The sequence below is a fragment of the Callospermophilus lateralis genome, chromosome 12, assembly GCF_048772815.1.
Source record: "Callospermophilus lateralis isolate mCalLat2 chromosome 12, mCalLat2.hap1, whole genome shotgun sequence".
NCBI classification, from domain to species: Eukaryota; Metazoa; Chordata; class Mammalia; order Rodentia; family Sciuridae; genus Callospermophilus; species Callospermophilus lateralis.
In genome coordinates, this window is record NC_135316.1 from 80,514,792 (window position 1) to 80,535,936 (window position 21,145).

The 21,145-nt window shown below is 39.4% G+C and overlaps 1 protein-coding gene across 4 annotated transcripts; it reads right to left on the reverse strand.

Annotated features, from left to right (window-relative positions):
* Positions 1-395: 395 nt before the first annotated feature.
* Sertm1 (serine rich and transmembrane domain containing 1) lies at positions 396-20,705 on the reverse strand. 4 transcript variants are annotated; one of them, XM_076872148.1, is made up of 2 exons: positions 20,563-20,705; positions 396-3,299 (listed from the first exon to the last, which is right to left on the reverse strand). In XM_076872148.1, the coding sequence occupies exon 2, from the start codon at positions 3,110-3,112 to the stop codon at positions 2,789-2,791; it is 324 nt and encodes a 107-aa protein (XP_076728263.1). In that variant the 5' UTR covers positions 3,113-3,299; positions 20,563-20,705; the 3' UTR covers positions 396-2,788. The 4 variants fall into 4 exon arrangements, with proteins under 4 accessions (XP_076728263.1, XP_076728262.1, XP_076728265.1 ...); XM_076872147.1 differs by having other exon boundaries at positions 20,539-20,705; XM_076872150.1 differs by lacking the exon at positions 20,563-20,705 and adding an exon at positions 20,167-20,323.
* Positions 20,706-21,145: the final 440 nt, after the last annotated feature.

Below are 21,145 nucleotides of genomic sequence, written 5' to 3' on the forward strand. Positions count from 1 at the left end.
TCCGCTATGTGTGCCTTGCTCATGAGCAGCACCACTTGGGTCCTTCTTAAAGATACCCATTCCCTGGCTCCAATCCTGGAGGTCTGGCAGGGGGTAGCCTGGGAACCAGTGTATTTTACAAGCCCCCAGATGATTCTTCTCGACCCTTGCAGAGTGGGGAGAGGCCAACATTTGAGTCAAACATTATTGACCTTATTCAGAGAGGACACACTGAAAAGGAACGATGTATATAATACTATAACATAAAGACGTACATGATATTATGGACATTTAGATATAGACACACTGTGTAGACATAGTTACACTTAAAACTTCCAGGAAAAGCGTCCTCTCTAGGAGAGAAGAGAGCAGATTATCGCACAAGAGGGAAAAAAAAATCAGAGAAGAAACCAGGCTTTCAATGGACTCCACTTCTTTATTTATAAACCCATCTTCCAACCTTTCTGAACTTCTTAAACAACACAAATTCATCTCAAGTTGTACAATCTGTTACCTTGGCAAGCTAGTAATGACAAATCCTATTTTCCATTTTGAATGTTGTTCCTAATTACTCCACTTAACATGGAGTGCAAGAAATCGTGCGGCAGGAGAGGGGTGGGAGTGTTCTTGCAGATTTGATTTGATTTGTTTTTTAAAGGAGTTTTGCTGTCAGAAGGCTTTATATCTCTTCCAGAAGGAAAGGCTATAAAGTTACCCCTTAGGACAGATCACAACCAGATTTTACTGTTCTGTGTGGAACATGTGTCCTTTTATTTTTTAAAGTCACTTCACCCATGTCCCTTTGCCTCTCAGTAACGAAATAACACAAGAATAACTGAAAAGAAAAAGTGGCATCATAGGTGTCTCTGAACTCCTGTGTGGCTTTCACACAACTTTTGACTAGGAGCATATGAAAGTGTGAGTGTTTGTGTGAGTGTGTGTGTCTGCAGGTGTGGGTGAATACACACAGTACATATATATTTATATATACACATCCATGTACATACATACATATACTCAGAGAATGCTAATACTGATCTAAAACAGCAGAGTTTCTCTAGTCCAAATTTTAAACTACATAATGCTTTCAATGGCAGCAGAGGCAAATTTTTCACTGATTATACATTTAAGGGCAGCAACTCTGTGCAGGTTGTATGGTGTCTGGAGTATATGAGTAGTTAAACAGGGTTAGATTTAAGTGAAGCTTATGGGTTGAAAAAAGAACAGGAAGTTAAAGGCTTCTGATCCTCCTTACCGGTCCTCAATCTCTCAGCATTTCAGAGTGACAAAGACAGACCCCGGAACATGGTGGATCCTTCTTCCCATTCTTGTGACCGTGGAGTGCTGACTACACAGGCCAGCCTAAGGACGTGTTGAAGCTCCACCACTTAAGACCATTAAATGTTGTGAGCAAAGGTTGATTCCGTTGCCACGGCAAGACTGGCATGTTGGTGCAGTGGCTTCTGCAGACCAAGTTCAGTGATTATGCTGTGGGCCATTTATTTTTTCAAATTAAATTAAGATTCTTGTTCTTAAGGAGCTGTAGCATTTGCTTTGTTTTGCTTTTAGGGGCAGCTTGATTTCTTCCACATTCAGCCTCTAGGCTCATGAGCATCTCACTTTGAGGACCCCCCTCCAAGTTCAGAGGTACTTGGCTCATCACAGTGTGGCAGCTGCTGGCATAACTAAAGCTCTCAGCAGGGACAACTGGAGGGTCTAGAATTTTAATATAAGCACACATCCTGGAATCCTAATGCAGAATAGTCTATTAACATACAATGACTAATTATCAGAGACACAGAACATTCACAGGGTATATAAAAACATGTATATCAGCAATTTAATCTCTAAGTTTTGCAACCTGAAGTGAATGAACAAACATCTGATGCCTTGGAGCCTTAATATAATTCTGCACTAAAATTATAAAGACTGGGAAGCTGAATAAAGGAACATACATGACTGCCAGAAGTTATGACTTATAAATACAACTAAATGAATATTTTCCCTAGGCTTAATTCCCACTGACAGAAATTATAGATAGAAAATAAAAAATCCTTGGTGTCTCTTCTGGTTTTATTTCTCTTAGTAACAGTAATAACAATTATCATAAAGAATTCCACAATTGAGGGCTATTATAACTGCAACATAAGTAGAAGAAAGAGCCCAGGAGGCACAGATACATTACAAACTGCTTCATGACGCATATTTGTCTTGCTATTGAAAGTCAAACTCTTCCAAAACTTTTCCAAATGTCATATCTATCCATAAATGTGACTTTCATTTGTTAAAGTGAAATTAAAGAAAATATTTTGTGTATTTTTTATCCCCGGTTTAGAAATGTTACACATTAATTCTAGACTGACTCACTTTCTCTTTTTCTTTTTAAATTTTGTGTCTCTGCTTTATCTTTCAAGTTGGAGAATATCTTCTTAATAATTCAATTTTTCCAGGTGCTGCTGACTCAGTTGATCTTGTGGTTTTGTAAGAGAAATGAAGTGTAAAAGCCCATACCCAGCATTCCCTGAGAAAGCCTCCCAGTGAACATACAACAAAATGCTGGTCAACCTTCAAGAAGCCAGCTCGGGATCTGTCAAACGGTCTGTGTGAAATTCTGCACCTCCAAGTTTGCACGCATTTCTGTCAGCATCTGCTTCTCCATTCAGAAATGAAAAGCATCGGGAACAGAAAAGAAATCAAAGAGGAAGGAGGAAAACAGGTCTAACCCAAAGAGGTCCTTTCTTTGATGACTCAATGCTCCCCATAAAGGAAAACTGAAACTGCTGTTGCTTTAAGGATTCTTCCACTTTCTTCAGGATGAAAGGTTTGAAAAAGTGGACCTTTGGGAGGAAATGCTACAGACTTCTAAGTTGGTGAAAGAACTTCCAGCATCACTTGGGTACTCGGGGTAGGAGGAGCTGGAGGAGATGATGTTTTTGAGCCTCTGGAGGGCAATAATTAAAAGCAAAAGCAGAAATGCTAAAAGGCTGAGGAATATGGACACATAGATGTAGACATTGGACAGGTGACCTGAAGACGGGTCCACCGATGTGGACAGCGATGTGGGAAACAGCTCAAGGAAAGTTCCATTCTCCACACTCCCTGCAAATCCAGATGAAGAGTCAGGCTCAGACATCGTTATGAAGGAGAAGGAATGAACAGGTATATTTAAGTCAAATTTTCACACAGGGGTTAAGAAGGACGTAACTGGCATTGCTTTTGCATGTGGCCACAGCAGAAATTATAGACTGGGAAATCAGCACAACAAAACTTCTGGGTTTTTAAATAAAGGCAGCAGTAGGGAATCAGGTGTCCATCGAGACCTGCAGAAATAAAAACAAACAAAAACCACTTAGTGCATTTTTGGGAAAAGAAATACCACATTTAAATCGAAGTTTTAGTTTTTATTTCAGTAAAGCTTAATTATAAAACTGACCAGGAAAGGAAAACAGTGAAGTAACTCCCCTAGGAATAAGTAATGCTTATGTCTTTATATTACAAGTGATGCTATAAAGTGAACTTTTATTTCCCCCCACAGTGCAGTAGGTGCCAGGTTTCTTTAAGGAACTAAAGATAAAACATAAAGAAAAATATATTTCTGATGTGCCCCATCTGCTGAGATTTCAACAGATGCTTCAAAAGAATGCTCTGAGACAAGAACCCAAGAAGCTCCAAATCTCCCTCCTCCAGAAAATTAATTCTGTACATCCTGCAGTCCAGAGCACAACTGCTGACCAGTGTTTCCCTCTAGCACATGTTGAAGAACCCTGAACACACAAATGTGCTTTTGGTGGATGTTCACAATATGCTGATTTCTTTATAAAAATTTTGTCTGCTCGAGATCAGTGAATATTTCTATTTATTTTCTTTAAATGTACTCATGTAATTTGTTTTAGATACCTCAGGCATTGAATTAAACAAAACAAAACAAAACAAAACAAAACTTTAACCTGCCTGGAAGAAGAGCAAATTGAATTGCCTCTGAATGGTAGAGAGAGTACCAGGTTTGGGTCAAGAGACAGGTTTGAGGCCTGAATTCCCCATCATCTTTGAGCAGCTGGGCACACTTTCCCACAATTCCTGAGCTTTGCTTTTATCATTTGAAAAATGGTCCAACACCTGCCCCATCTCCTCATGAAGCTATTGGACGTGGAAGGAGTCTGTGAAATGCAAAGATCGGACCAAAATGAGGTGTGTGTGTGTGTGTGTGTGTGTGTGTGTGTGTGTCTGTGTGCACGCGTGCAAGCAAGTGCACAATTGGGTGTGTGTATGTGTGTGTGTGCATGCGCGCCCATGCCTGTTAGCCAGGTGCAAAAAAATAAGGCTCTTCACTGTGTTCAGTCCATGATTTAAGCAGCCTGAGGGAAGAGCAACCCTCCAGGTGGAGAACTCTAGAACTCTCTTGAAGTCCAGAAAAGATGCTCTTCCTGGCTCCTGGCACTAGATCATTTTGCTGTAAAATTCTAAAACTCACCTCAGGCGGTGGTGAAATGCTAATGGAAAACCTCCACTCTGCCCCTGGATTTCCCTTGCTACACAATATCTGGCATTTTACCTTGAAAATTTGCCTTTTCCTTCTGTTCTCCAAATCTAATTAAGCAGCTGATTCTTTGAGTGGCTGACATTTGCCACTGTGGCCAGAGCTGAGCAGCACTAATGATCCCTTGGAAGGGAGGACACTTCAGAGAAGGCTGTCCCTGTCAGGTGTCACACAGAGTCTTTGTGAGCTCTTCGGAGTAGGCCAGGGACAAAGTCTCAGTAGTTCCTAAAATAATTTGACTCCTACTCCTCATTATGCTCTGCCTGGTGATTTTAATTCCATTAGGCTGTTACAAGCTTCTAACAACCAGTTTTTAAAAAATAATAATCACAGTGGGACTGCAAATGTGTTACACTAATTTGGCAATACCAATCTTTTTACTGCACACAAACGTTCTAGCTGTTCATCTTTAGTGAACATGGTAAAGTGTCTCAGAGGCAGCATGGTGTACAGGAAAAAAAAGTAGCATAGAAACCTAATAGACTGAGTTAGAAAAAAAAATGTTCTGGTACAACCAAAAATCAGGAAAAAAAAAAGTCCTGGTACAACCAAAGTGTAGCAGAGGAGATAGAGAAACAAAGATGTCAATTGATTTGATATGAATTACATTTGTAATTAGAAGATAAACCAGGGATTTAGGCTTCTGACTACCCCAGTCCTCATACCATCTGGTCTCAATTTTTAAATTGTTTTGGTAGTAAGAATTGTATGTCATCTTTTTTATTTTATTTTTTAACATGGGGAAAGAAAGTAAGTACTATATGAATCTGTTGTTTCTCTGGCAGGTAGGGTGGTAATTGTGCCTGTTATAGTTTTGATCTAGAATGTTCCTCCCCAAATTATGTGTTGAAGGCTTGGTCTCCAGCTGGTGGCACTATTAGGAGATGGTGGACACTTTAGGAGATGGGTCTTAGCTGGAATAAGCAGGTCTTTGGTGGTGTGCCTTTTAAGGGTTTATTTTGACTGCCCCAGCCTCTTCTGCTTCTTATCTATATGAGGTGAGTAGCTTTCCTCTGCCACACCCTTCCACTATACTGCTGTGACCCACTCTCAGGCCCAAAGCAATGGAGCCAGCTAACTATGGACTGAAACCTCTGAAATCATGAACAGAATAAATCTTTCATCCTTTAAGTTGTTTTTGTCAGGCATTTTGTCACAGTAATGGAAAGCTGACTTGAACATAGTGCCATTTTGCAGATGAGAAAACTGAGGTGTAAAGATATTGTGATTTACTCAGGACACACAGCTAGTCGGTGACAGAGAAGTAATCAGAACCCATATTTGAACCATGTTCTTGGTTTTCTCAACTGTGGGAGGAAGAGGGAAGTCACAGAGTTGGGTAATTGGTTCCTATCTGTCATTTACCTTAGGCAAGTCCACAGCCAGCCTTGAGAGTTCAGTTTTCCCATTTACACAACAATAATTAATACTCATCTTTCCTACCTCTCCAGGTAAGCCCGTGTTAAGAGCTTGCTTTCTAGGGATGGGGCTGGAGGCACAATATCACCGTGGCATCAGTAAGTCAGTAGCAAAACTATCAGCTGACTCCAAGACTGCTTGCAATGACAAAAGTATCTCTTTACAGAGTAAATATCCAAGAGTACTTTCCACTTCCTGAGGGTCACATTCTTCACCATACATGAATTAGTTCACAGAAGGTGAAGAAGATTTGGAGAGAGGATTCGATCTCCTTGGCTTTGGAAGACTGGTAGAATATAAACTAGAGAAACCTTGTGTCTTTATTTGAAATTTCACAATTAAATATCCTCTCCTTTAAATATCGCTTCTCAATGTTCCAGATGTCATATCATTTCCAGACTTCTTAATTTAAAATGACAGTGACACAAATTTCATTTCATTGTTATATTCTGAAACAACAGAGTGTATGCATTGTCAGAGATGATTTTAATTTGCCAACATTAATTCTCATTTCCTTTTTGAAGCTTAAAAAATTGGCCTATCTTCTTTCTGTCTGGTGAATGTTTTATTCGACAGTGACTGCCTAATGCTCAGGATGAACCAAGCTCTACATGTTTAGGTATTGTGACAGGTGACACTGTGGAAATGAAATCAAATGAGTATTTCAAGATGATGCTTCTTGAGTTCTTTTTTCCAGATAAGGCTTAAAGAAAAGAAGAAGAAAGACTTCATCTCAAATGCATAGCCTTGATCCATCTTGGGGCAGCGCCAACAAACTCTCATTTCAGGTGACACTGGAAGCCATGCGAGGATTTGACTTTTTTTTTTTTTTTTTTTCCTGAGCCATCCTCAAAGAGTGATTTTTGAAAAAAGGAAAATGAGACATCTGGATCACAACATTATAAATGAATATCTGTGGAAATGTTTTAGCTTATGGTCAGCCAGCTTTCTGTTTGCTTCTGGAATGAAAATGTGTGTTAGGAAGAAATCTACAAAAAAGCAGTGAGTGGTGACCTGGAGAGATAGCATAGATACGGCAAATCTTGTTCCATGTCATAGGACCAGGTTATCATCCTTCCTGGAAGATGGAAGCTTTTGTTATGATTTGGATGTGAGGTGTCCCCCCAGAACTCCTGTGTTAATGCAGGAATATTCAGAGGTAAAGTGATTAGATTCTGGGAGCTGCAACCTAATCAGTTCATCCTAGTTGAATGAATTGACTGGTGGTGACTGTAGGCAGATGGGGTGTGGCTAGAGGAGGTGGGTCACTGCGGGTCCTTCCCTCTTTCTGCTTCCTGGTTTCCATGAATGGAACAGTGTTCCTCCACCCTTCTACCATGCTGTTCTGCCTCCCCTTGGGCTTATAGCATTGGACTTGACCGTCTATGGACTGAGACCCTGAGTCTGGGAATCCCCAAATACAGTTCTGTCCTCTAAGTGGTTCTTGTCAGGTATTTTGTCTCCACATGCAAAGTTGACTATAACATTTTCCTTCCTACAGGGTGGTAATGAGGATTATAATTTTTTGCAAGAACAGAGGCATACTGTAGAGCATGTACCTCATCTTTCATTCCTTCTAAATGGAACAGAAGTTGTCTGGCTCTCTTCTCAGAGTCCTCTCTTATTATTGCAAGACCCCTGGCAGAGAGACAGCATGTGGGCAGAGCCCATGCACTCCACGGCATAGTGGTTTATAAAACTCAGCCTATTGGTCTGCTGCAAATGTGGCACAACAATTTTGACCATGAGAACTTTATTCAAATACATCTCTATGTGAATAACAAGCATATAAATGTTTTTTTCTTTATTATTGTAAAAAACTGGGACAAGCTGCTTTGTCCCCTTGCAACATTCTTTAAAGAATAACCTAGCTGTTACAACCACAATGTCACATCAACATTTCATCTATGAATCCTACTGTGTCACACTCCAAAGGTAATCTTCCCCAAACCATGAGGAGTGGTGCAATAAAAAATTAACAGGACATGGAAAAATGCTTTTTATACTACACAAATGTGAAATTAGATATAATAATATAATTAATGGTTTTAGATGATTTATTGGATCTCTTTCTCTGAGGAACACATAGAGACCACCCCATTTCCAGAATCCAGAAGGGAAATTGTAACATCCAAGCCCAGCTGTTCTTAGCTTATTAGGAAATAGCATGGTTTCTATAAGACCTTGCAGCCATTCCCTTAGCCTTCACAGGATTACCTTTTCTTCTAATGCTTTTTCTCTGCTTTGGCCTTTTAAGTCATGGTGGATGGGAGAAAATCTGTGTTGACATTACACCCTTCCTACCATCCTCTCTCAAAGTACATCTTCATCGAAGGGGATGACAAACATTTACCCCTGGGCTTGAAACAGTAAAAAAAAAAGAAAAAAGAAAAAAAGTTTATTGTCTTCTAAGTTATCCTAACTCTTAAGTTGATTCAGCCCTCTACATATTCGCCTATTTAAAACTGCCCTTACTTATCAGTTCAGTGCTTTGGGAGAGAATTTCATGTGAACTCCCATTATGATTCCTTCTATGAGTCCGGGAAAAACCAAAATAAAGTTTGAAAAATAAACTGCATCTCTCTGCTATCACACATGGAGCTAGAAGGTCATCTTACAAGAAGAAATGCCTAGTGGTGGAGGTTGTAACTAGCTCATTGAAATTCATAGATCTGGACAGATAATGTAACATGAAAAATTAAAATTAACAGTTCTCTTTACCTACAGTTCAAATGAATGATCAGAAAATATTATCTAAACTTTTTCATTGTATTTTGGTGAAAATTAGAGAGATGACAAAGCAATAGCGTGGTATCAGTGACTTATTTTCAACATAAATTTAAAGGCAGGTCATTAAGTTGCTTTGGATTTAATCTAATCTTCTGTCTCTTGGTGATGACTTCTGATGACCTGGTATAACCTCAAGCTTTGCAAAATAATTTTTCAGCAAAACAGCAATAACAGGGAAAAAACCCCTACTTATTCTCAATATTTTTATGTCAGACAACTTATTTTGTCCAAATTATTTAATGATTAATTATCCACTAAGGTATAATTTGCAGAATGTTCAGATATACTTTGCTCAATACATAAAACAGTAAATTGAGAATAGTTTAAAAAAACACATTTGTGAATATAACTGGTTTGGCTTTTGCTTGTTCAGTCTCAAATGGTATGAGGACTTGCATTTATAATGCTGTTTTTCAGAAATGAAATCAAACTATGATTCCTTTTAAAAAATATTTTTTTTAGTTGTAGATGGATACAATACCTTTATTTTATTAATTTTTTATGTGGTGCTGAGGATCAAACCCAGTGCCTCACACATGCTCGGCAAGTACTCTACCATTGAGCCATATCTTAGCACCAAACTATTATGCTTAATAAATTTGTAGTATATTTATATTCCATGAGAAGGTTTCATGTCCAAATCACTACCTTAGCAAGAATAATCATTTTTAAAACATATGATCTTGGAATTTTAAACTAATAAGATTTTAGAATAAGATAGGTAATTTAAGCAGGTTATTTCCCAGATACCAATAAAATCATTACAGAGCCAGTTGCAGGCATAGCAATTTATAATTCTTTCTTTCTTGTTCTGGGGACCAAACTCAGGGTCTTAAACATGTTGCAAGAACTCTATCATGGAGCTACACCCACCAGTCTGCATTTTTATTTTCTTTTATGATATTTAGAAATGACCAAGAAGGAGACTTCCTGCACTTTGGGAGAGACTGGGCTCATCTTGGCTAACATAATTAGTCTAAATCAAAATGAGAAAAGCAGCATTTTCAAGGTTGAAAGGAAGCTCTGAATGGGATGTGAATATAATTGGTTAAAAAGTATTGGAATGGTAAAAGTCATTTTTAGGGAGCAGAAGAAAAGGTCATTGGCTAAATGCTTCATTTACAGAAAAGCAAATAGCCAGAGAAATAATGATTTCACAATCTCAGGGAAGGTCGTGATGAATCAGTGGGAATAAAGAAGGTAAAAAACAAGACTGGCCTTTCAAGATGTTATGGCATATTTAATGAGGGATTTCAAGCTCCATTCTCTCCCTACACCCAGCTTTGATCATTGCTGATATTTGGGATGTATATTCACCAAACATTTTTTTTTATTCTCAGAGCAGCTTGAATTAGTTAATTCATAGCATTCATATAGAATCATAGCATTCAAAAAGACTTGCTTGGTTTTAAGCAAGACTAGGTATGTTTTAAAAAATTCACATTAAACCATGTTGTTGTGGGACAATGGAATGATGTTTGTTCCTTTTCTATTGCATCTTATTTTGTCTCTATAGTTAAAATAATTTGTCTGCTACAAATATTTCTGTCCAGTCAAGATATGCTTGTAACAGTTTCCTGATATAGTGTGATATTTGGAAAGGTTTTGTTCTTGCAAATTACTTGTGATTGTCATAAATCCCTGAAAGCAAAAAAAAAATCCAATCCTTTACATGGAAACTACTAGCTATCCTTAGGCTTTCTTTGAGTGCCTCCAAAACTGTTCTAAGGGAGCAAAGAATATCTTGGAAATTTGGTTGTGCTATAACCACTGATGAAGTCCACCCTAAATCTAAGCAGCCACCAGTCATTGAGCCATTCAGAACAAGGGGAAAATAGGAGACGATGTTACTCCCTCTCTACCAACATCACTCTTTCCTTTCTTCTTTATTTCTACTGCTTCCTCCTTCTATAAATACACACATGCCTCAGTTCATGGTCTATTATCTTTGCACATAAGAATACACCAGATTCTAAAAACTATTACATCTCTATAAAATCAAGTGTATAGGCACAATTTGAAGAGAGAAGTCATGATATTGGTGGCCTGAAAAAAACTTCAGTATTAGCACAACAATAAGAAGGCCATTATTTATGTTTATATCCACTGACAACTATACTCATGGGTTTGCTTGAAGTAGGGTACTTTAGAGTCTATTCCCTAAAAATGGACTGGAATATCACAAATATATCTCTGTATTTCCTAACAGGGACTCAAGCTTATAGAGTCTTTCACTTAGTAACATTTTAAATCTAGCATATCGTTTACTTGAATTAATGAACCATTATCGCTCATAATGCAACTACAAATAGAATCCGGGTTGATTACAGGGTCTGAATTGCCCATCTCATATGAATATTAGTCGAGTGTTTAGCATAACATATACATATGAATTTTGCCAAATATATTCTCTCATTCTTCCAGTCTTCTATGGATGACATTCAAAGTACGATGACACTTTCACAGCAAAATAGATATTTAAAAAGAATAATGCTTAGTAATTGCTGGCTTAGGCAAGCTAAGTTTCAGATACATCCACTTTTGGACATGGGACATTATTTAGTAGTCAGCTGAATACACAGAGGGAAAAAAAAAAGTAAGATGTAGATTTTAAGATTTATCCCCTAAATGCAATGCAAAAAGTCTTTGTGGATCTTGGATCGGTTAAAAGAAAAAACAGTTTTGTTATAAAGGTCAACATTTGAAAATAGACTACACATTAGATAATTGTATTAAATCAGTATTAAATTTCCTAAATGTGATATAGGAAAATGTTCTTGTTTTTGAACATCAAATATGTTGAAATAGCTAACTATACGGTGCCATAAAATAAGCAACTAGCTCTCAATGGTTCAGTCTAACAAAACAAAACGAAAAATATACACATCCACATACATCCAGGCACAGCAAGAAAAATGAAAGAGCAAAAGTGTCAAAATGTTAACAGCTGATAATATAATCAAAGGCTACAGAGGCGTTCATTGTTCATATTCTTGCCATCTTTCAGTATGTTTGAAATTTTTCAACATACAAGTGGAGAAAATGATTTATCCCCAAAGATTTCAAGAAAACATGCTTGGATAATGTGCACTAAGCCAGCCAAAATGTAAGAAGCTTCTGAAGAAATACAAGAATGAAAACAGGACTCTTCAGTAGTACCAGAAAAGTACAAATACTTGCTGATTAGCTCAGGATGCTCACTAACCCACAGGTAAAGCATTGCAGGATGAGTTAGAAGAAGTTTCCTATGACCGGGAAACTGGATCCACGGCAATGAGAGATGCTGTCTGAAGACAGGCACAGTGACTCACCAGTCATCCTTATTCATAACTTCAATCCTGCCGCCTCCCATTAGACTCCTGGACCCAGGGACCCAGTTATGTTCCTCTTAATCAGCTTGAGAAGCATCCAAGGCTATCCCTTCTGCAGCTTAAATAACCAAAGGTAGGGGCTTTGGCAGCACTGTCAGTCCAGAGAGTACTAAGGAGTAAAACTAAGGAGAGAACTAAGTACTAAGGAGAGAACTAAGGAGTAAAATTCATGGAAAGCCCACGATAGCCAGACCTAGGATATGACAGCAACTGAAATTAAATACAAATAGGAGACTTGATCTAGGCAACGAAAGTAAAGAGTCTGCAAATAGTGAAGACCTCTCACTTTTTACAACTCATAGCTAGCAACCACATCCTGGGTTACCCTGGTTTAGGTGAGTTCTCTGACATGGCAAGAGGCTAAACTTGAACTCATGAATACACAGTTCAGAGTCAGAATATTTTGAAATAGAAACAATAAATCATTTAGAAATTGGACCCATTCACAGCAAAATGCTGATATTGGTGAAAAAAAAAAAAACAAACCTGGGAGCATTGATTTTAGTAGTGTTTTTCCTCAATCATACAATGGAGTTTAAAGGTAGGTACCCTGAAATGATGATTACCAGATGAGTCAGATTTTAGAATGAAGTTTTAGGAAATGCCATCTCTATGCTCTCTCTAGGTGATAAAAGTACTGGGTTTCTAGGTAGATGAGGAAAGGCAGGAAACAGAGGATGCTGTGTCCATCAGAAAAGCATGTTCCCGCATGTGGGGTTTCTCGAGGTCCTGCTAATTCTTGCTGTGAGCAAAGCAGCGTAGCTGGCCTAAATGCTCTCTAGATGCAGCAAACTCCAAAGTCTGGCTAACAAAGAAAATGTCTGCATGTTCCTCCTAACACAGAACAAAACACTATGGCAGGCTATCGAGTGTGGGAGGAATGCAAACCCCCGGCAGCCTGTTGTCATTTTAGACAACAACTCAAGACCAGACTCTGTCAAAGACAATATGGAAGCAATAAGCAAGTGTGGGCTCAATTCTCCCAGAATGTATTTCAACTTGGAAATGTAAGTAAGTGAAATTGAAAAATAGTTTACAATTATTTGTAGTAAACAGACTACTGCACTGGTGACCTATAGAAAAACAGTCACACATTCGCCTAAAAATGTAGATAAGTATGGTTTTGCTCAGGAAATCATGAGCAACCTTTTATACAAGATAACTGACTTTGACTTTCTCTTTGACCAAGGTTGAGCTCTTCACCTTAACACTCAAGGTCGTGTGTCGTTTTTCTTCAATTGTAGAAGTAGACTTGCTCAGAACACATTCACTTTTCATTCACTGTTTTTACTTCTGCTCTTCATTGGTAGATTTCCATGGTATGGTCTGGGATGTGAGGACCCATCAGGCAAAAAAATTGGTGGGAAGTAGAGAAAAGTGGGTGTGTGTTGGGGGGTGGGCATCCCCAAGTCGTTGTGGAATGGCACTCTATCTTCAGGGCATGATAGGAAGAAAGCAAATACAGGATGCCATTATAGGAGAAAGAATGTCCAGACAAACCAGTTTAAGAAAATCACAATCACCACCACAATCACAACATAAGTAATAGCTGCCAACACTTATTGAATAGAAAGCATATGCCAGTTCTGGATGTGTGTGTGTGTGTGTGTGTGTGTGTGTGGGTGTGGGTGTGGGTGTGGGTGTGCGCACGCACACGCATGCATGCACATTCTTTCTAAACTTTGCAACTCTTATTTATTCTTATCTCCCACTTTTTTTTTTTTTGTACTAGGGACTGAACTCAGGGGCACTGGACCACTGAGCCACATCCACAGCCCTATTTTGTATTTTATTTAGAGACAAGGTCTCAATGAGTTGCTTAATACCTCACTTTGCTGAGGCTGGCTTTGAAATCGTGATCCTCCTGCCTCAGCCTCAAGTCCCCCACCTTTTTAAAAAGATGGGAAAATTAAAGTTCAGCAAATACAAAGGCCTGCCAAATGTTACTCAGCCACCTAGAGACAAGGATGAAATTTAAATCTGTATTTCCATATTCTATATTCATTTTATTTCTTCTCTCTGGGGGTCTAGAATTGAAGAGGATGCCTTTGTAGTCCTTGAAGCAGTTCATGAAATGTTTCTGAGGGTCCTCCTTCTAGACATGTTGTAGGATCATATATTCATACTCTCTCTGAATTTAGGGTGGGTGGCTAATGAAATGTAGGAAAAATGGCATTTATCACCTCTAGATCTGTAAAAGCTGGTATGAGATTTGCATATCCCTTCCTTCTGCTGCAGTAATTGTGAAATTACCTGTCCATCTTCTTTTGCATCCTTGAATGATCACAGTGAGTGCCTTTACCCCTTGCTGACTCCACTGACACTTAATGTCAGCATTGAATAAATTTCTGTTGTTTTAAGCCACCAATGTTCTGGCTTATTTGTTACTGTAGCATAATCTACCTTCTACTGACTAACATAAAATATCACTGTACTGAGACAGCAGAATTTATAATGAGTCTTCAAGTATTTGTAAAGAAGTCAAATTCTGAAAAGCTGAGAGCTGCATAAATTGTATATAAAATGTCTTGTGACACTGGTGAGGAAGAAGATTTGAAATAATGTTTGGTTAATTTTCACTTTATATGAGAATTAGGTTTAAAGAGATAAAGCTACTGATGGAACAAAAATATTCCCTGATAAACTGGAATATGATGAGCTGCTACTGTATAAGGATAATCTTTACAAAATGTCACTGAAACATGCACATAATGCTTTCAAGTGGAAATAGGTGACCAACAATAAAGATACTACCTCATGACCCCAGTGGAAAAAACAGCTCATTGTACAATTAAGGGCCAATGCTATTGCCTTTGGTTAAGAAAAGCTATGTTCTTTGATGCATGCATTCATGCATTCAATAAATACTTGTTAACTATGTACCACCCAGAGGAGTAAAATATTTTCATTATATGCAGAAGTGTATACATGTAAGTTTTACAGTTACCAAATTGAGTAAGAAATCTAGAAGACTTCTCCTGCACTATATGACCTCTGTTATGTGTCTTTTATTATCTGGTTATAGGCTCCTTTTCAAATCTCATTTTTATCATTGCATTTAAGAATGATGTTCCAGGCATATTAAGCTGTTAAAAGTTTAATATCCTAATCATTTTTAAATACTTATATTTAATCTTATAATCTTCACTTATTTTCTCCATGCAAACTGTTAGCTCCCTCTTCTGTATTCTCAGGACTCCATACCTTTCAACACTAGCATTTCTTGCTTTTCATTATACTTACTATATGTATTTACCTGTCTGTCTACTTGGATAGACTGAACTCCTAGAAAAGGGGACTAACATTTTACTTACTTTTCTATCCATAAACTGGAACAGAGTACAGCATAAGGATGAGCAATGAGCATTTGTTGGATGGTTGCATGAGTGAAAGAATAAAAGAATGAAGAAACTTGAAGCTTCTTGGAGAGAAATCCCATATTTGGTCTGTTTTGATAAGTAAAAGAAGCTCACTGCTTGTCTAGCATGTGGAATCTCCTGATTTCCAGCCCCAGTATCCACCCCAAAAGCAGGACATAGGGGCCAAAAAAGTTTAGTGTATTTTGAAGATCACTGTTTATGCCTTGTCTGCTTTTGAAAAAGATTTGCAGAAGACTCCAGTTGGTCAGAAACTTATAAAATGGAAGCCCAATAACCCTTTTCCAAACTCAAATCCACTCTATACTCATAGGCAAATTGGATAGCCACCAAGAGGAAAGTAGATGAAAACCAAGTTATTCAGTTTCTTCTGTTATCCAGAAATTTTTCCTCTATTTGATTGATTAGTACCATTAAAATATATGTAAATTAGGGCCCAAGGGGCTAATTTAAGATCCAATCTGACAAGGATAATAAAGCAATAAGGGGGGAAAACGAAAGATCTTGGACTAGAACAACTTTGACCAATTAGTTGTACTAGACCATCGTTGCTGGCAAGGAGTTTTTCCCAAAGTCTGAGAACTCTTTCCAAGTCAATATTACGTTAAGTTAGTGCCCTTAACTTAGCACCTGTAGCATGGACACCAAAGTCAAAAAGCTCATAAAGGATTATTAGAAATGACAGGTGGCCAAGGCATATGAAGGGCAAGACAGAGGTATTGGTAAATATTTTCCGTTTTTAGCTGGATCCTAATGACTTGGATGTGTTCAAATTGCACATAAAAATCACTGCTTATGTCCTTATGATTTGTATACTTTTATACATGAATGTTAATTAGCAATAAAAGTTTTTTACAGGTAAAAAATACAACGTATTTGCAACTAAATGCTGAAGGTGAATTGGTTAAATAAATGCTGGAAGAATCATACAATGGAGTATTCTGATACTAGCATCAAAGGATTATATTCTTCTATTATGGAAAGATGCCTAACACATATTATTGTGTTGTGGCTAGGTAAACAATGTAAGTTTTAGAATATTGCATAGTATAATTATACTTTTGTAAGACTACTATAGCTCCTACTACATATACATGCACAACTGTGGATGTAAAAACAAAATAAGAGGCTATGCACTAAGCTTTAATTAACGTATGTTTTTGTTAGAAGCTAGTATTATGGATATGTCAATATTCTGTTTTGTGTGTTTCTGTACTTAAATTTTGATACAAAGAACATGTACTGTTTTATAATCAGAAAAATAATAAAGGTATTTTCATTAAGAAATAGAAACAAAATTTAATTATAGCATACACAGTGAAATGCTCCTGGTTTTTAAGCCCAGAACTCTTTCCTCTCCTTCTCTGTGATCCTCCTCCTCCTCCTCTTCCTCCTCTACTTGCTTCTCCTTCTATACTGTCAATACTTAACACAAATCTTTGAAATGGCTCGTTTGCACCATTTCTTTCAAAGTTTAAGACTCTCAGTCTAAGGCCAGAAAGTTTTTCCAATAGAACTTATTGTGCTTTGAGTTAAAGCTACATTTTATGGGGGGGGGGGTTGAACATTCGATTTAAAAGACAAGAAGAGTATATCTGGGTGCTACAATCCTGATCTCTGGGAAACTGAAAGTGAATAAGAACCAAAATCAGTTTAATGGGTAGCAGTTGATAAATTACCAGACACTTCTAATCCATACGGACTACTGTAGCAAATTAATCAGGAAAGCTGCTAATTTGGCTTCCCTTGGGAGCTCCCAGCATGACAGAAGTTAATGTTTTAACTATGGGTAAGTAAGTCATCTTCCTATGTTTCTGAATTTGGAGCCAGTTCTTTCAGCCACTCCTCTTTTTGTTCCCCATCAGAGGTTGGATTCAGGTCTGTTACCTTCATAAGTGACTCATTTAACAACTATTCTAGGCTTGCGTTTTCCAGATCCTTTCACTATTGTCTATAACAATTTCAGCATCAACAACCAAACCCATAAGACAAGTAGTAAACCTGGACTGACTACTTTTCCATCTGAATATAAACTAATAGGTGGGAATTTAAGAGTTAGGAACTCAGGAAATATTAATGACATATACCGTTCCTGATATGAACTGACAGCTTTGAAACATTGGCACTGTTTTGGCTGAATTGTGCCATTTCATGCTCAGAGATCGGTGTTAAAGTGTATATGGCTACTTGAATGCTCAGAATTTCTCTATCTCCCTTTAATTTCCCAACTTAGCAAAGGATAAATAATGGCTATATCCTGATTCTGAGTGTGAACATAGTGTGGCCATATACCTAAGAAACTCCTGAATGAGGCAGTCTGTGTCAGGAGACTGAGCCTTTGAGAATACTATATTCTGCAGACACATCTCAAAAATCAGAATCAGAGGTGAAGGGATCACAGAATTTGGCTCAGTCTCCTATATCCTACACCTGAAATGGCTAGTAGATGCACAGATACATTTTCTGAAACCAAATTAAAGGTTAAGCCACAAATGCATACCAAGGACTTCTTCATTTAAACCTCTGCCTAGAATCAATCTTCTAGGTACATACATTGGCTAAAAGGAATCCTGCAAACTCATGCACTTATGGTTTGAGCTAATTCTTTGTTGGATTGCCCATTCCATTAAAGGCTTTATTATTTTTTTCTTTTAGCTGTCATTATGAACAGTAATAAAAGTGTATGAAAACCAGGCCTGTGATAACTTGTATTTATATAGTAATACAATAATACAATATATTCCACGTTTGTCTCTTCTCCCTAATAATGAATTAAACATAAAATCATTATATAAAAAGAGTATTAAAATACAATCGTGGGAGAAAAGTAATCCCAGAGAAAAGAGTTATCATTAAATGAGCTCAGACTTGACTTAGAACAGAGGCTGAATCAGAGAATTTTGCCTGTGATGGGTTAATTTTTCATTGTTGTAATGAATGTATAACTCCAGGTTTACTTAATGACGAGTATGCTTAATCATGCTTACCAATCATCTCTGCCATCCCTCATCTGCCCTCATTAAAAAAGAAAAAAAAAGAGAGAAAAAGAAATTCAAGAAACATGCAAATAAATCTCTGATGGATTTACTGCCACACGCGTTCACACATCATTTGTCTCTCAACTCCTGATATGCGTGTTCATATCATAAACATCTAGTAAAATCTGGTGAACTGAACTAACCAGAAGCAAGGTGAAGAGAATGGACCTCACCTTACATCAGGTTTCTTTAATGACAACCATGAATGTGTATTGAGCTTCTTAAAGCACTTGTCTGATTTAGAGGAATAATAAGTAAGATATCCATACTTAAAACACACAAACACAATAATCCACCCACTTTCTAGAACTCAGGATTTCCAGATCATTTCTTCAGTTGGCAGATGGGTTGCTATCTCCACCATGTACACCTTTTGAAGGTGACTAGGGCATGCCCTGAGGGCGTGCTGTCAATGCTGCCTGTGACAAAGCAGCTTCATTCACATGCACTTTACAAAAAGTCACTTGCACTACTGATCAACAACAATTGCTGATTATAAAGGGTGCTGTCGTGCCCTGCGTATGGTGGGAATATAGGATATGATGATTCTCTGTTTAGCCAAATGAAGCATATTTAATCGCAAAAAAGTATTTAAGAACCACTATGGGTCAGATCATAAATAATGCAAAACGCCCAGACTAGCTGCATAATTAAACAACTTAAAATATTATCTTTTTTTTTTTTTTTTTTTTAAGGAGGATGCATTGAGCAGCAAAACTGCATTAAGAGGCAAATCTTTTACGAAAAGCCAATCTCTTATCGTGCTTCTTTTCCTGTGGACAGGCTGTTGTCTGAACAATGAATCTGGGAAATCTGAAGTGAAGCGCACCCTAGGAGAAACATCTTGGGGAGTGGTCCTCTGGTCAGTCGCGGGACAGTAACCATTGCCTATTTCCCGTGCTCTTCACCTGTAGTGTGGCCATAAAAAAAAATGCGAAGGCTTTGAGATGTCCTCTAGCCATCGGATCTCATGACCCAGCACAAAGAACCAATGAAGTACTTACTTTAGCAGAAAATTTTCCGAAGGAAAATTAACCGGCAGAGGAAATGAAGGACATTAAGAAACAGACCCTGTATCTGGAAGTTGACACCAAACCCGAGCTCTCGGGGCATCTGGCTGTGCAAAACGCACAGGCACAGTCCTCAAACCTGGTACTCAACAAGATGTTTCTGTGAATGAATGGGTCTTTGTGCTCCTTGGCGGAGAGCACATAATATACCCCGACTTAATAAGAATTTAACAATTGCCCATAATCCGCGCACCTCGGCGGAGAAACGCCGGATTTCAGCGTCTCATCAGACCGGGAAAAGGGGATAGATAGCTGGTGCGGTTACTTGCTGGGTTTTCACGGGAACTCGGGGAAACCACAGCTGGGGAACGAAAGCTGGGAAAAACTTCTCTGAATCTGGAGCCACTTGGAAGACTGGTGAAAATCCTTACACTAACCCGTAAGGCGCAAAGTCAGCGGCCAGTGTGAGTGTGGCGATTCTCAGGGAAGGGACGGAAGACCCTAAAAATTCAGATAAGCGTAAAACAAACACAAAAATAATGACCCCACACATCACAAAGGCCAAACAAAATGCAGCTAGAAATACACTGCGCAAAGTGTAAAACTACACTTGCACACAGAAATCAACCTTTTGTAACGGCAGACCTTCCTGATCCCTGGGTCTGAGGAGGAGGTGGGTCATCCCGGGGCCAAGGACACTGCGTGCCGGCCCCCCTCGAGGCTCTGGCTCTAACCGGAGGAGTCTCCCAGAGACCCGTAGAGTTGGGCTGCAGAGGCTGCGCCGGAACCCTAAGAACGCAGTCAGCTACGGAAAGGATAGATTCGGGAGGTGTTTCCCAGAAAGGTGCAAAATCTCAAGGAGCCTGGAGAGAGTCTGGGAGGAGTCTCCGGAGGCCAATGGACTCAAGGCCGCCCTAAGGTGAGGAGTCCGGAGCCCCTCGTGCTCTGGCACCCAGTGCGTCTCGGATTCCCCACTCTGCCCGAGCTCACTGGCCGGGTCGGGAGGCCCTCACTGACCTGCTGGTCGCGACGCGAGCCCACCTGCGCCGGGCTTTGTTGCTTCCGGTGGGGCGGCGCCCCTGTCTCAGAGATTCGCGCCCGCAAAGCCGTCCCCGGGAATGCTGAGTGCAGGGACACAGAGCGCGGCCGGAGCGCACGGGCAGCGGGCGCAGCGCGAGTGGGCCCGGGGCTGCTAGCTCTGCACGGCCCTCACCGTGTCCCTCCGCCCCTCCCGGCCCCTAGACCAATGGCTGTGAGCGAGGCCCACTCCCGCCGCCCCCCAGCCGCTGCTCTGGCGGGCGCTTGGCGCTAGGACAGCACCCCGCTCTGGCGAGGGAGGAGCTCGCGCCACGGCTGGAAAATCCCGGAGGGCGAGGAGGCGTTTGCGCAGGGAACCCCATCTGGGGAGGACAGGTGTGCTGCGCTGAACTTTTGTGGGGGTTTATGGGGTGGGGGTGCAGCTTCTTGGGGACTCAGGGTCCTCTCTGCAGGCGAAAACATTCACTTCTTGCCAAGTTTCTTCTCTTGCATCTTTTATGAGTCCTGCGCAGCCCCCACCCTCAAACAACGACAGTGCATCATCACAAGCCCAGCTCTGACTGTGCAGCGTGGGGCCATCACCTTA